The following is a 16,802-nucleotide window of genomic DNA, read 5'->3' on the forward strand; positions in this document are numbered from 1 at the left end:
ATGTATAAATACATTTAGCACACAGCTTAAAAATGAGAATTCAGCAAGTGTGTGGTACTAAAATATAATAATGACAAGAGGCAATTATATTTAGAAATCTGTGTAAAACATTTAATACTTTCTATGTGTAAAACAGTATAACTCACTCTTGTTACTATATATACTCAAAATTTTTATTTACTCAAAATAAAAACAAGATGTAATTAAGCTTGAACACAGGCCTAACATGATGAGAACGTTACTATAAGAAAAGTATGTTTCAAGCAGCCTGTGAAAATGTATATATAAGGCAGAAAAATAGATTGCTGTTGCTGGTTGATAACAAACCACATGTGCACACAAGCCACAAATCACTCACTTGCAGCAGTGTCTTAAACCACAGGACATTACCTACATAAAAAAACAAGAAGAAAGGACAACTGGTCCTGAATTTGAACAATTTGAATTTTAACTCATTTCATTCTGTGTGGTTTCTGCATGAATAAAGCTAATGTGCCTGTGCGCTCCATTCTCTGTCGTTGTGTTTATTCTTCCTTAGCCCGAAACACAACTTGTGTTGAATACACATCTTCATCCTGAGAGACAATGTGACATATATTATTTATACATTAATTTAGAATTATTATAATGAAATGTGTATTGCTCCGCTATTGTATTGTGACTGTGATACATTAAGACCGCGGTTCTCAAAGTGTGGGGCGCGCCCCACTGGTGGGGCATAGAGACGTGACAGGTGGGGCGCGCCAAATGGGAGGACATTTTTCTTTTTATGCCTTTATATCTTTATCCAGACATCCCAACTGTCCCGGAAGTTCCGGGAGTCTCCCGCATATTGATAGCGGCTCCTTGACGCCCGCAAATTAGATCCAATCTCCTGGAATCTGGAGCAAGACCGCGCACTAGACTAGAGAGTGACTGCGCACGTGTGTGTGTGTGTTTGTGTGACTATAAATGCAGCGCATGTGAGAGCAAACCGTTCTTATAGCTGTCTGTAGGGCTGGGCAATATGGCTTAAATATTAAAATCTCCGATTTTTTCACACCAAACCCGATTCACGATTAGACTGTTTTTTAGCGGGTGTTTGTGGGCTGCTATATCTCGCAGAGAGCAACATTTCTCCCACTCGGCTGCATGCCTCTGCTTGAGGTGCTAGAATAAATTGGTCGTACTGCTACCTTTGGTTGCAACAGCTTTCAAGAGAAAACCGATTTTAACTAAAAATAAATCGTGTTTAACTACGAATTCAAATTAATCGTTAAAATCGATTTATCGCCTAGCCCTAGCTGTGTGTTGCCGCTTATTAGACCAATCACCCCCAGGGGGGGGGCCCAAGTGTCATACATGAAAATCACTCACCTTTCGGAGAGGTTGAAGATCGGCAACATTTCCGTTTAATCTTTTGTTTACACTGTAGTTTATTTTGAGTCAATCCGTTATACATCGTTCTTCTGCTGCAAATACTCACTAGCTCACCAAATCCGTAGCTGAAAGTCGTCCCATTACAAATACACTGTTTATTTCTGTTTCTGTTTCTCTTTTGCCAGAAACTACAGTGCCCAGCTGTTTTAGGAGTAGTATAGTATAGTATATTTTCATGACCTGTTTTCATGACCTTACCACATTGTGCCTCATATACTGTAAATGTTAGACCCAGTGACAGGCTGGCATGAAATGGCTTGCATAATACTTAGTAAGGAGGCCATAATATTTTTGACTCATGGCTGAAGTTAAGTTTCTCCAGCTCTCCCCAGGTTGGCAATAAATGCACCTCAAAATGCATCGGATTGATGCTTTAAAATATGGAATATTCAAAATGTTATACCCCCTAGAGGGGTCTCACCTTTTTCACCCCTGACCCGTTTTCATGCCTGAAGTGTAACAGGAATTTATTTTATTTTTGAACTTGCTGTTATTTGATGTAGATAGTTTGTTTGTATTTAGATACAACTTGTTACTATACTGGTACTACTTATTACTTCAATAAATTGGAACATTTTAAGCCTGTTGCGTATTTCATTAGCATTGTGTTGGGGCGATGGGGGCAGGTGGGGCTTGAAAATTCCCCCCTTGTCCAACCACTGCATTAAGACAACTACAAAGAAGAAGAAATAGCAGCTAAAAGTGTGAAATGTGGATAAAAACATATGTACATGATATGAAATTCCCAAATTCCAACTTATTACCTTATTCCAACTTGTTTGTGCCCAGGCGTCAGGTCTTTTCTGGAGAATTTGACGTTCCTTGTCTGCAAAAATGAATGCAGCATCATCACAAAGTAGCACCCAACTGCACACAAGCAAATATAGTGATAATGACAGCTTCCATAAATGTTTGAATAATTGTAAAGTAAAACATGGAAAAAATATTAAGTAAGCAACACTAGGTACCTGCTTTCTGACAGAAGTGATGAATCAGAATAAAGGAGAGGAAGGAGGAGAGGATCATGAGGGCTGGAGTGAACACCATCACCCAGGACACAGAAGGCACAAGACTTGAGATGCACCCACTGGAGTCAAGGCTGGAATCTGTATTAATTATGCATATAAAATGATAATATTAATGTATAGGGTTCCAGTGTCTCTCTCTCTCTTTCTCTGTGTGCTGTGTTAACCGAGATACAGAAAAAAGAAAAGGCAGACAAGTACATATTGGGCAGGAATACAACAAGAGTAAAATTAAAAGAAAGACAATAAATAAATGAAACAAAAAATAAGGAAAGGAAGGAGTCAGGAGAGAAAGTGAAGAAAAAAAGGAGGATGCACTGCATGATGCCCCATGTCTATCTTTTTATTGTTATTATTATTTTATTTTTCGCTGTATTTTATTCTAATTTATTTTACTGTGGTTGTTTTCTTTTGGTGTAGTGACAGCTTGAGCATTGATGTTTCCTCCGTGAACTCTTGATAACACATACCATCAGTTGAGCTGTTACCATTTACATGGTAACATTGAGTCTGGCAATAGCTGTATTTTCCTTGCAGTCTATACAGTATATTTGGTCATTTTTATACAATGTAGGGCTGCATCCATGTCTTACAATTAAGACAGAAGACTTGAAAAATAGAGTCCACTCTTGTCTTGTATCAATTACGCATATAATATGATAATATTAGTGCTGGACAATGATAAATAATTTTAATCGCAGTTACGCAAAATTCAATAATGAATTAAAAAGTAGTGCATTGCGCACTTTTATTTTAAAAGTACTGCTATATGAACAAAAGTGCAATAACATTTGGTTTGCACTTATACACAACTTTACACTTTAAACAAATAAGTTGCTTTTTAATAGCAGTATTCCCTTCCATGTGAATGCAGCTCCCACTGTCCATCAATATAATGCACTTCAACTCGGAGGTAACTATGGTTACCCAGCGATGTCCAGTAGTCTCCAGTGAGAGCAACAGTTGGTACACGTTGTAACGCCGTCGCTTTTGTAGTCCTCTCCTTTTCACACAACTTGTGCATTCTTCTTGTGATGGTGCGTCTTGAGGGGGTCTCATACATGCCGTCATTCGTTGTGATCCTATCTTCCACCATACTAATCGGCCTGCAGTTTGACCCATGGTTGTCTGTGTATTCAGAGCCAGTGAGCAACGGACTTTCAAAATAATAATAATGGTTAAAAAAAAAAAACTGTTATCGCGAGATAAAATAATTGTCGGTGTTAATTAATTAATACGTTAACCCGATAATAACGCTTTAACTTGCCCAGCCCTAGATAATACATTTTGTTTTCTTCAGCTTTTCTCGCAGGTTTGGCTTCTTTTCCTTTCACATTCACTGAAAAAAACAATCGTATATGTTTTAGGGACAAAGTCAATTCAGACCACAATACTTACCTAATATGATTATTGGGTGCACACAACAGATAAACTAGGGTCCCGTATTTGGCATGCATTATGTATAAAAAATGATATACACTTCATTGATGCACATACAATATGTTGTATGTATGCTGTTGTGTGGTAGACTTTATGATGGTTCATCTATTTGATCATTATTAGCAATATTCATTATTATATAGTCAAATGATTAAATTCACTGTAACCACAGTCACACAGATATCTCGGGCACGAAGATAATTCAGACAAGCATACTTACTGACTATGATCCCGATCCTTGTTGTGACGTTGCCATATCTGTAATCATATCTGGGAGTGATGAATTCTTTGTCCTCCACCTTGATCTGTTTAGTTCCACAGTAGTAGAGACCCTCATCTGCATCAGTGACGTTCATGATCAAGAGGTCATAGGAGGCAGAGGAATAGTTTCTCACAAATTGAAAACCAGGGAGAACGGTGAACACATGTGAATTAGCTTTTAATTCAAGGACAAGAGAAGGCTGGTTCTCGTGAGAGCAGTTTCTGTACCACACTATGTATACTCCACTTGATAATTTGCAGTCACAGTAGAGAGTGATGTTGTCTCCTGGTCTTACTGTCACCTCCAACACTGGTCCAGAAATCCAACCATGACTGTAAGAAACAACTCCTGGAATACAAACACCATTGTAAAAGCAGATTGAAATGTGCTCAGTGTTACAGGATTTCACATTACAGCAGATCCAGTTTTCTACTCAACACAACAGCGATGAGAACGTAGGTACAAAAAAAAATTATTACCTAAGAGAACGACCAGAAACATGCGTAGCCCCTCCATGTGTGATGATGACCGGGGAATAAAAGACAGTGAAGCTGTTCGTACTCACAGATATCATGCAGACTTTTCCATTAAAGGAAGTTGATTGGTGATTGGCTAATCAGGTACCACCTTTTCTTCTGTGGTTGTTGTCTTTCTTGTTGTTTTTTTTATTTTGCGAGATTAGACACAGACAAGTGAAACAAGACATGTCAGACCTTACGCATTGTGTGACCAACCCCCCCCAAAAAAGTCTCTCTCTCTCTCTCTCTCAGGACAGAAGACGTTCATTGCAGCTATGTAGCTTGTTGCCATTTTGAAAGATGGAACAGAACATATTTTCAGAAGCAGCTGTTGTAGTGTTGCTCTTGTTACCAAACTCAACTTCGACGGCCCTTGATGATTGTACATTTGTTCTTTGTGTCTACTGTGGTGAGAGCAGTAAGTTATTTTTATACAAATTACAATATAAGAGCAATTATACATTTATATACATTATTATTATTCAATATAGCTTATTGTAACTGTGTCACTTTCATTATCTCAGGACAAGCATCTTCAGTTTTACGTTTTTGAATAATCACCTTGAACCACTCCACACATGTCACTGGTCAGACGATAACACCAAAAAACCCCAGAAAGATTTAGTACAATAATGACAATGCATTTTGAGCAACATCCAATCACTAGACAAAACTAGAACAAATTGAATTGAAACATCACAAACACCACAGTGTTGTCATACATTACATCCATTCTATAACCCAAAAAGGGACAAAAGTTTAAATTAGTCAAAAACAAGAAAGAATGCATACAACAACATCCATATAATAGTCACATTCTAAAATCTATTAACAAGTAATAATATATTAATAGTAATAAGTATTGCAGGGGACCACTAGAGTTAATCAGTACATATGTAAGTCCACAAACACTGATTGGCTTACCCTGACATTCTCACCCTAACCCTAACCAACCTCCTCATCGTGGCTCATTTTGTATGACTGTATGACTGTTAGGGCTGTATGTGTTTTCTGCAATAATATTAGGAAATGTGGTGTTATGCTGAACACAGATTATATGGAAATGGTCGAGACATATTACCTTCAAAAGAGTTTGAGAGCATTTTTGTATTTTGTTATTGTTCATTTTGAGCAACTTAAACATAGAAGCAGAAAACATTGTGTAACCATTGTCAACCTAGCAACATTTTTATTTGAAGAAAATCTTTATTAAATGTGTACCACCAGATTGAGTCTGCTTGACATCATTCTGTGCACTACTGTACTTGTCAGTCATAAACATGGGAAGCTTTGTCCACTCTACCATCCATCCCATATGACATGAGTATTTTCATGCAGAATATATCAGGTTTCTCAGTGACTATGTGTGCATTTATTTTGTTATTCTGCTGCTGTGTTTTGTTTCAGATGTTATCTGACAATTTTCAGCATTGCAGTTTTCAGCTCAAGCATCTCTGCAACATCAAAGGATCGACTTGGGCCTTCAGAAACCACAGCTAGGGGCCTGTACTAAAAGGTGTTAATCTGTTCATGCATGTGTGTGTACGCGTTTATTTTGGCAACTAACCAAACAGGAAACTGTATTCAGGCCTCCAGGGAAGTGTGAACATTTAGACATTTGTTTGACACATGTAAGTTATTGCCTGCAGAATCTGTCTGTAATGATGTTGGCTTTATTATTGTGCAATTATTTATTTTATTATAATTTTTTATAGGGGGGGCTTTCTTTAATTGATAATGACAGCTGAAGAGTGGAAAGCAGGAGAGAGAGGGGTAAACACAGCAAAGGGCCACAGGTCAGAGTCTAACCCATGGTTGTGCAGCAAGGATTGGTCAGAAGTAATACAGGGAGATAGATCTCATTTCATTCATTCATTTTGACTGCTTTTTTTTCTTGTGTTATCACAACCAGATACAGGTATGCATCACCTCTATCACCACCCTGAACACCAGCGTCCCACAGGACTGTGTGCTGAGCCCCCTCCTCTACTCCCTCTTCACCCACGACTGCACACCTGTACATGGTTCCATCATCAAGTTTGCGGACACCCAACGGTGATTGGGATCATCTGTGACAATGATGAGTCAGATTACAGGGAGGAGGTCCAGCACCTGGCGACCTGGTGAGCCAACAACAACCTGGCCATCAACACCAAGAAGACCAAAGAGATCATTGTGGACTTCAAAAACACAAACAAATGGTTTGCCCTCCTGCCCTGGAGGTGCTACAGGTCTCTCCGTTCCTGAACTAGCAGGCTCAGGAACAGCTTTTTCCCATTAGCTGTCAGCCTGCTAAACTCTGCATCGAGGAGACCCCCCCTTCCCCCTGAACTCCCACTGAACTGTCTTTCTTTCTGTGTTTTTCATATTTACCCATAGTGTATAAATAACCACCTATAGTATAATCACATCTAGCTGTCTGTATATATATACACTTATATTTAATTACTTGTACTTACATCCGCACTATATATTCCACTGCTAATCTGTTCATACTGTAAATATCAAAACTTAATAGCTGTATATATCTTAGTGTATTCACCTCACTCGGTTCATTCTGTTAATACTGTTCATACTGTAAATACCCTGCTAGTAATTTCATATATATATCTATAAAGTTATTTTTACATATTTTTATATACATGCACATTACTCTGCACTTTTCTGCTTTGCACTTCTGGTTAGATGCTTAACTGCATTTTGTTGCCTAGTACCTGTGCCCGTGCAATGACAATAAAGTGGAATCTAATCTAATCTAATCTAATTTGGGATCAGTCTTCTTGCAACAACCATAGAAATCTTTAATTTTCAGTGGGACATAACATATTATACTGATGCAGCCTGTTACTGTAGCATGTATGAGTATTACTATGCAGGTTACGTGCAAATGTTTGAGGTGTGATTTGCTGGGAAACCACCGACTATTTAAAAAAAGGTCTCTGCTAACCACTGATGGGAACTGTTGGGTATCTGTAAATAATTTTATAAGGAGTTCGGTCTAGGCCTGTTCTATTTGAAAAGTGTCCTGGGATAACTTCTGTTATGAATTGGCACGATACAAATAAAATTGCATTGAATTGAATTTAATTGTTGCATCACACCTTCTTTACAGAGTTTGCGGTGCCTGAATGAGAGCAAAATATATCTTCAATGAACAAAAGCTGGTTTTGTTTCTGCTTTTGGTTTGGTAAAGAACAATTCTTCTTGGTCAGTCCGCTGCCAAGGTTTGACATAATATGACACTTTCCATACACAACTGACAAAGTCATCTGTCATAAATCATTGCAAACCCATGGACCATTTTCAGATGGAATTCAAAAGATTCAAGCAAATATGTGTTGAACCATTCATGTTTTTAAATCACAAGCCTGCATGCATAGACCTGGCCTCTGAGGCCACTTCCAGGAAGTTATACATGTCAGCCTTTCCTTACCCTCAAAACAATTACAGAGATATGATAAATGTTACTTAAAATATGAACTTTTCACTTCACATAATATTTTATTTGGTAATTTTTTTTTTTTTTTACATTATAACAAATACATTTCAATACATTTCAATAACTGATACTCCCTCCCATGGGGAAGTGCCCCTCACTGTTGGAAACTGTTGACACAGATCCCCCTCCTTCACAACCATCTGCTTTCTCTGTCCAATAAGTATGAATACTTTTCTGGTCTCAAAATCTTATATTTTAGATGTAACTAGACTGAGTATTGACTGTCTAATACACAGGTCTGCAATACTCTCTGCACTGGACTTTGTTTATTAATTTGCTTGTCTTATGTTTGGGTTTATGGTCTTGACGCTGGACAACCTTTTATCTCATTGTGGTGCTAAGTTTGAAAAAAAAGCAGGGAAGCTGTGTTTGTTAAAGTTCCTCCTGAGTTTCTCAAATGTATGTAAGGCCTATGTTGCACCTATTCTTCCTGTAGCTGTTTTTACAAAGGCACAGTTGGGTAGCCACAAGCTTTTTCCTTTGGTGTCCATTCACCTCAGTACCTGTATCAAGGCATCTGTCCTCTTTGATTTGCACTTCTCAGTCTAAACCCTTATATTGTCTCTGTCTCTGATGTCTTCCCATTTAAACTTGATGTTGCTGTCTATGCATACATGTATAAGTTTGTAAAAGCTTGCACTTCTCAAGCTTATATTTTTGACCCAATGACTACATGTTGTCTCATAGAAGGAGCTGTGCTTCTGTCTGTACCATTATTTTATCTAAAGTAGGTGGTGTTTATAGAGTAAGTTAATATTCCAGGCTGAAAAGCAGTGTTTTACTACCCTCTCTGGTTGAACGTTTCAGTTGGACCTCTGGCCACACCCAGCACAGCTGTGCATCTCCCTTTATCAGCGAGCAAGATGGTGATATTCTGGTCCTTCCTCATTGATGTCAGCAGTGATGCAAATGAGACTTTCACCCAATTCTGCCACTGTTTCTAGTAAGCTGTTTTTGATGACTGGTCACCAATATGTCTAGAAGATTCTCAGTTATGCTGTTAGTTAAATCATGGGATGCTGAGAAACATACTATACTTTATTTATATAGCACTTTTCTTAACAATGTTACAAAGTGCTGTACAAAAAAATAAATAATCAAAACCAAACAATGCAGATAAAATGAAAATAAGGAACATGAACCCAATAAAACAACAGAATGAGCAAGGACAAATTGGGGTTAGGGGGCCTTGCAGGTGGCCAGGAGGTCGAACTGGCACCTCTCTAGCTACCAGTCCACACACCATACTGCCAGCCCTGCATCATAAGATAATTCTCAAGTAACGAAAGTGAAGGCATGCATAAAAACAGTATAACACCACTAATCTGCTGCATCAGTCCGCCTGCATGATGTGCTGTTTTGCAATATGGGTTTCCTGTGGGCCTGATCACAATGGCGACACCTTGCGGCTCCTGTAACTTCATTGTCACTCTGTATTGGGTTGTAACTTCTTTGAGTAATAAGTTTAAAGTGTAGCAATCTTGCGATGAGTTTAATTCTCATTCAGTTTCAAAATAACAAAATATTAATTATTTAATTGAATAGTTATATATATATATATATATATATTCCTATATAGATCTTTCAACACAGGCGTATTTCAGAAGTTTCACCTAACACATTGTTGGAGGCCCTTCTCTCTATGGGCCCCCACAGGCAACTGCACTGTCTATATTTTTGCCCCTGCACACAAAATCTAAATCACTCTCAAATCAAATCCTGTCTTTGTTTTCGTTTGCCACTCTTTATCTTCCTTCCCACTAGTAACACTGGTGGCTTCATTAACTACTAAATACTGTAAAATGTATATTTGTTCTCAATTAACAAAGACAAAAGAGTTTATGATCAACTTTTCAAACACATCACTGCTTTTTAAAAAAAAAACCAACCTTAACTGTATGCCATGTTTTCATACTGTATATACCATCAGTGTTATTGGTTGTTGCTGTGGTTTGCAAGGGAAACTAAATTACAGAAACATCAGCTCTAATGAATTCATGTTTGTGTAAATTGTTAGGCTCTTTACATCCTACAGGCTATTGATGGCAGAATACGTGGTGGAGTCAGAAATCTGTGTTTTCTTCTTCTTTGGTCTTCTGATTTCCAGTGCAGCATAACACACATCTTCATCCTAAAATTTGACATATACATTGACATATATTGTTCTGAATCATAAACATGTACTCTATTGATGTAACACTGTGATTTACTACAATTCACTATTAAATGCTTTTGTATAAGTAATGTGTCTAATCTGTGCTGTGTGTGTCAAGCTGAAAAAATGGAAAGATGGCTGTAGTAAGAGATAAATGGAAACGTGGCAACTGACTGACATTTCCTATCATCGACATTTGGTCAAGGAAAAGCACAGGCGTAACTCGTAACTATTGCTGTCGTCCTGCAATCCGGACTTGAGACATTTTTTCTATTGTCTTGGACTTGTTGTGGACTCCCAAGACTTTGCACATGGCCATTGGTCTTGCCAAATATTCTCGTTGTCTCGACCAAGTCCAGCAATATATGTTTTTTTTCTGAGGTAACTTCCTCCTTCAAAGCAAAACCACTGATGAAGCAAGCTTGTTCAGAAAATGGGTATTGGTTTAATTCAAAATCCATCTAGAATGGGCATTGACACTGGCCACCTGGTACCATTACTAATCAATGTTACTTGATTACTGATGACTCAATTACTGTACATTGAGGTGTGCCAGTAAGCTATGTCAGTGAGACAACATGCACAATACCAAGTTGCAGCAATTACAAATACTTTTAGTTACACTTTTGTCTGATAATTCAAAATGTGTGCCATGTCTATACATAAAATACAAAGAATGATGTAACCTTCTTCTGTAAATTACCTCCTTCTCTCTTGTTTGGCCTCTGTTTTGGGGTCTTTGGGTCTCCGTTTTAGGTTCCTTAGCTGCTGACATGAATAAAACATCAGTGACACCCAACATCCCAAAGTACCGTAAAAGAAGCACTGGGTGACAAATTAAGCTAAAAAAGATAAAAGAAACAACAGATATTCTTGACACTAGAATAATAGAATTAACTGAATAAAGAGGGACTGAGTGGATTAAAGTGATACAACTGGTACCTTTTTTGTGACACAGGTGATAAACCAGAAGAACTGAAAGGAGTGAGGAGAGAACAGCAACAGTTGGACACAGAGAGAACAGCAGCATCCAGCACAAGGCACAGTCTTGTGTAATCAGGCATTGAGGCTCACTGGAGTCTGGATAAAACATAAAAGTTGGGTAAAAGTTGTGTCAATTAACCTGGTGTATTGTCTTAAAAATATAAGGAAAATTAAAAAAAACACACACATTTTTTTTTAATATTACTTGTAAAAGGTCCAGTAAACAAGAAACCCAGCTATCTGCAGGAACAAATACTTGTATTAAGATAATTCTGTTGGGTTCTGATGGACTTCTTCTACATTGGATTTTCACTCGGCTGCATTTCCATTACTATCTGAGTTTAGTATTGATGTTGGATAAAAAGTCCTGCAACCAGGTTCCAAACATTTGTGGAAAGCATTCTCAGAAGAGTGGAGACTATTATAATATGAATGCCCATGTTATGGGAATGAGATATGCAGGTGTAATATTGCCCATGTAATGTAACCAACGCAAAAAGAGAAGTCAGACCACAATAGGCTACCTACTGAATGTGATCCTTGTTGCAATGTTACCATATCTGTAATCATATCTTGTCGTAATGTATTTATCCTCCGCCACTATTTTCCGTTCAGTTCCACAGTAGTAAAGACCCTCATCAGAGTTAGTGGTGTTCATGATCAGCAGGTCATGGGAGTCAGAGGAACTGTTCCACACAAAGTGGAAATGAGCAAGAGGATTCAGAAAGCCTGAAGGGTGAGTGGTTTGTTTCCATGCATCACAATTTAGTTTGAGGACAAGAGAAGGCTGGTTCTCATGAGAGCAGTTTCTGTACCACACTATGTATACTCCACTTGATATTTTGCAGTCACAGTAGAGAGTGATGTTGTCTCCTGGTCTGACTGTCGCCTCCAACACTGGTCCAGAAATCCAACCATGACTATAAGAGACAACTCCTGGAATACAAACACAACCGTAAAAGCAGATTGAAAAACAGCCACAAAGCAGGTTGAAACGTTTCCAAAGTAAGTGTTTAACTAAAACGCAGGTTGCTGCTCAGTACGACAGCACTGAGAGTGTAGGTATGTAGATGTATTCATTGTCTAAATAGTATGAATATAATAATTTAATCCTCAATAATGTTTCTAAAACATACCCAGGAGAACGACGAGAAAAATATGTAGCCCATCCATATTGTGTGATGATGACCTGATGTAGAAAGACAGTGAAACAGGTCTTATACTAGTGGATGTCATGACCTGTGCAGAATTTTCCATTCAAGGAAATCTAAGTTGTGATTGGCTTGTTGAATGGAAAATTTTCTTCTGTGGTTGTTTTCTATTGGTGTGATGCTAACTGATGGTCTGAAGTGTAAAGCTTAAACATGGTTTCTTCAGATGACACTATCTTTCAATGGGGACTGAATCCTTACCATGCTTATGTACAGTATAATTGGTCTGTGTTATTACAGACGTGACTCGATGAATATAAACCAAACACAGACAACTTTCCAAAAATAGGGATAAGATAAAAGCATTTTTGTACAGTGGAGAGCAGCATACTTTTCTACGGAGCCCCCGAGGTGACATGAGAAAAAAAAAAAAAAAAAGTGACGAGAAAAAAAAAAAAAAAAATTCAAATTGAAAAAAAAAAAAAAAATTAAGAAAAAAAAAAAAAAAAAAGATCTCGACTTTGTAACTCACGATCTCGACTTTCTAACAGGAGAAAAAAATTAAAAAAAAAATAAAAAAAAATAAACAAAGCATTGCGAGACCTTGGCTTTGTAAGTCGAGATCTCGAGTTCAAACTTTCATTGCGCCACGGGGTTTGCTGCACCCTCTGACTCCCGCGTGCGTTATGTGGCGAGTATACCAGGCGCGTTAGACTCCTTGGTCCGTGTTTCAGGATGGGTCGGGTGGGTTGCCGACCTCGCCGCAGACCCCTGACCAGTGGTGAGTATTATCTGCAGAAGCAATAAAGCAACATTATGTAACTTTTTCTACTTTAAAATAACATCTTTAAAATCCTTTGTCATTCGCACTCTGTTCTTGCACCAACCTCATCACTGATTTGGGTGGAACTGGATCATATTTCATGGAGAAAGTGAGGAAGAAACCCACTTCTCCGCCTCAACACTTTTCAGTGTTTCTTCATGTTGCTGCTCTTAGATAGTTGCTTTAGCAGTCCTGGCCTGGACGCCTGGGAGTTCTGGTACATTGGTACTGGTACTTTGGAGGAGGACGTTTTCAGGCCCGGGGATGGAGGAAATGCTGACAGAGAGCTGTACCGGCATCATGCCAGAACTGGGTAATGTAAATGGGCTCAGCAGCTTCTATGGACATAGCTAATGGCAGAGGCAAAGACACCTAACAGGAAGGCCGAGGAAGCTAAGAAGAGGAAAGGAGAGAGGACATGAGTAAAGCGTAAAATTAAGGGCTGCATACAGACGTTGTCAGCTTGCGAACCTGATGTGTGTGTAAAGCGATACAGATCTTACTGTATTTATCTCACTAAAGACCCATATGCAAGGAAATGTGTTGAATCCTTGATGAATTGTTTTTAACCAAATTAATCTGAAATATTCAACTAAACTACTGAAAAGTTCATATTTTGGAAATGTGATGCTGCCATCAGACCATGACAATGAAAAACAATGCATCTTTGCCTTGACCTTGTCTTTCACCTCATAGAATATGTACTTGAAGAGTTAAGATGTTTCTTCTGATGTCAAACCTCCATGGTGATAACTTCTAAAAACTAATTTCTAATTTCTTCTCAAGAGGAAAAAGGAATAAAAATTCAGTGTGCATCTGAGGTTGTGAACACGAGTATGCATATTTGAAGGTGTGATCTGCTCGGCAACCACTGTTGCTCTGTCTGTTTGCTAACCACGTTTACACAGTTCAGTGTGACAGTTTGTGTCTGAATGAGAAAAAAATAATCTGATAATAGGAATGTGGATTATTTCTGTGTTTGCTCTGACAGAGAGCATTACTGTAAGGTGTTTTTATAATATGTTACTTGTAAAGGTACACCAAGGTAGATTTTTAGAAACTTTTAAAAAACCTTTTTAGGCCGTTTTTTTTTTTTTTTTTTTTAAATGGATTGGTATGGAATTTGGTAAAACTACTGAAAACTGAATAAATACTTTTGGCTCGCTGGTCATAAGCAGTACTTCATGATTAATGGCCATTCCAGCAGCTATACATATGCTACATAACCCAAAACAATTTGGTTTGTGACTGTCTGACAGATCCGTCTGCATGTTGAGCAGACAAACTGAATTGCAGTCCTGTGAAGTGCTGTTTGTCAGCGTTTCCTGTGACCCTCACTGATCACATGAGCTAAAGTACATGATGGCTACAATTCTGGGTTGTGCTATGACTTCTGGCAAATTGAGTGGCAGCATCCGGCATGTAAACGATGAAAAAAATAAACTAAGAAAGATTTTTATTCAGTTGAAAGTTTTGTGTGATATTTTTAATTATATTTAAAAAACATAATTTATATGTGAAATGCAGAAAAAGCTGCCAGTGAAGGATATATAGTATATGCTAGTGGTTAATTTGAGATGAAAACAGGACACTGCCTGAAATCAGTTCCATACAGACATAATACTAATAATAATAATAATAATAATAATAATAATAATAATTAATAATAATTATGGAGCACTCTTAAAAATCCGATTAGAAAGTGCTTCACACACTGTAATAAACAAAAAGGAAAAATAACATTGGGAATTCTAAGAGCTGTCGGATAACCCTTCAGGAAACTGAACACTTTCCATCTATAACATTATGTAAAGTTAATCTTTTGGGTGAGCGAAAACACATGCACCTGTCATATCTACTCTGCTTTAAATGCATAAGAAGAAAAGAACAAGAGTAAGTCCATATGCGGTTCGTACCACTGACAATGTGGACAATCAATAAATGACAACAGCAAGATATCTAATGCCTTCTGTCTGATTGGCAGTAAATTATTCCCTGCATCATTCATTTCAGTGAGAAAGCCTCTGTTGCATACTAATGGCCAATAAAGTCGTGATGTGTTTTTTGACAGAATGTTGCCTTTCTGACGTGATTGCTCAAACACTGAAATTGACCTGATGCTGTATGTGTGTTTCACATTTTTGTCATTGTTAACTGATACAAATCAATCAATAAAACTAAAATTATGAAGTAACTAATATGGTCATACTTATTAATCAGATGTGCTTTTACACTATGAACCCTCTGGAACCCTTTTCGGGTAATGACCTTTAAATCACCCCCAAAGCCAGAACAAAGACCCATGGTGAGGCATCTTTTTATCACTATGGGCCTCGTCTCTGGAAATTCCTTATTGTGTTTATATATTTTAATCATTTTCCTTTTTATAACTCTGTTTATTTTGTCTATTTATTTATTCATACATGTTAATCTGTTTTATTACTTTGTTCAGGTATTGTGCATCTGGATCAGTTTTATTTGGTATGTCCTTTTCTTTACCTTAGTTTTCATCTTTTTCTTGTTCTGCCTCCAGTGTTTCCTCACTGCAACTGGATGAGATAGCGTTTCCTCAGTTAATGTTTTTATTTAGTGTTTTACTGTTCACAAAACACTTATTACTTTTCCCTGTGTGTGTGTGTGTGTGTGTGTGTGTGTGTGTGTGTGTGTGTGTGTGTGTGCGTGTGCGTGTGCGTGTGTGTGTATGAGTGGGAGGTTTTTTAATGTGTGAAGCACTTGTGCACACTGTGGTACATTTTGTGCTATACAGACACTGGTGTGACGTAGATTCAGAAATAAACTACATGCATGTAGCTGAGGTGGATTTAGAGTTCTGCTGAATACTAAACAACATTAACATTAAAAACATCTAATCTCAGGCTTATGTCATCTCTCGGCAAAAGTGCTCGAGAGGGCTTTTAGGATGATCAACTTACTTGCATTGAGGTGATAATGTTTCCAAAGAACAATGAAGCTGTGCAGTACACTGTAGCTTCAGTCTGTTTGCATGTTAGGCTCTGCAGGTGAATGAGGGGCTTGTATCAAACTCTACTGGTGAAGGTGTCGGGGCTGATGGCTGACGTGAGATGAAAACAGGAAACTGCTATTATGATTGTTACAGAGAAGCAGCCATCACAACCATTATGAAAAGTGACAGAGCTATTTTATTTTAAAAAAAAACAACAGCTCATAAATGTTTATATAAATAAATAAAGAAATAAGATACATGAGATATATATACACACATCTATTTTGTGAAGAATGGATGAAACAATGAAAAACAGTGGGTGTGGAATTAACTGATGCTCAGAATAAAACTCTTTGTCACCCTTTCCAACAACAAACTGTGTATAGTGTTTGTCAGGCAGGCCACAAAGTCAAGCTCAGCTCACAATCCCTGCTACATCAGCTGATTCCCTTCAAGCATACAATTGGAAAAAGTAATTCAAGGCACCTTATTTACGCTGCTTTAGCCTGCCTACCCTTGCTGCTTCCTCTGCAAGACACTTTGCAACCAGCCTTCATCACA

General features: G+C 37.9%; 1 protein-coding gene and 3 long non-coding RNA genes across 5 annotated transcripts; 1 reads left to right on the forward strand and 3 right to left on the reverse strand.

Moving 5' to 3' along the window:
* Nucleotides 1–84: 84 nt before the first annotated feature.
* LOC127354921 (uncharacterized) lies at nucleotides 85–4,706 on the reverse strand. Its single transcript, XM_051385300.1, has 5 exons — nucleotides 4,626–4,706; nucleotides 4,105–4,494; nucleotides 2,388–2,525; nucleotides 2,184–2,245; nucleotides 85–575 (listed from the first exon to the last, which is right to left on the reverse strand). The coding sequence occupies exons 1-5, from the start codon at nucleotides 4,660–4,662 to the stop codon at nucleotides 525–527; spliced, it is 678 nt and encodes a 225-aa protein (XP_051241260.1). The 5' UTR covers nucleotides 4,663–4,706; the 3' UTR covers nucleotides 85–524.
* Nucleotides 4,707–4,925: 219 nt separating this feature from the next.
* Nucleotides 4,926–7,418, forward strand: LOC127354925 (uncharacterized). 2 transcript variants are annotated; one of them, XR_007881647.1, is made up of 3 exons: nucleotides 4,926–5,082; nucleotides 6,072–6,180; nucleotides 6,577–7,418. It is a non-coding gene; the product is annotated as an uncharacterized LOC127354925 (long non-coding RNA). The 2 variants fall into 2 exon arrangements; XR_007881646.1 differs by lacking the exon at nucleotides 4,926–5,082 and having other exon boundaries at nucleotides 5,093–6,180.
* Nucleotides 7,419–9,245: 1,827 nt separating this feature from the next.
* On the reverse strand, nucleotides 9,246–11,917 carry LOC127354926 (uncharacterized). Its single transcript, XR_007881648.1, has 3 exons — nucleotides 11,261–11,917; nucleotides 11,022–11,083; nucleotides 9,246–10,294 (listed from the first exon to the last, which is right to left on the reverse strand). It is a non-coding gene; the product is annotated as an uncharacterized LOC127354926 (long non-coding RNA).
* Nucleotides 11,918–13,044: 1,127 nt separating this feature from the next.
* Nucleotides 13,045–16,270, reverse strand: LOC127354927 (uncharacterized). Its single transcript, XR_007881649.1, has 4 exons — nucleotides 16,210–16,270; nucleotides 15,776–15,825; nucleotides 13,341–13,669; nucleotides 13,045–13,245 (listed from the first exon to the last, which is right to left on the reverse strand). It is a non-coding gene; the product is annotated as an uncharacterized LOC127354927 (long non-coding RNA).
* Nucleotides 16,271–16,802: the final 532 nt, after the last annotated feature.

This window comes from Dicentrarchus labrax, unplaced genomic scaffold (assembly GCF_905237075.1).
Source record: "Dicentrarchus labrax unplaced genomic scaffold, dlabrax2021, whole genome shotgun sequence".
Classification (NCBI taxonomy): domain Eukaryota; kingdom Metazoa; phylum Chordata; class Actinopteri; family Moronidae; genus Dicentrarchus; species Dicentrarchus labrax.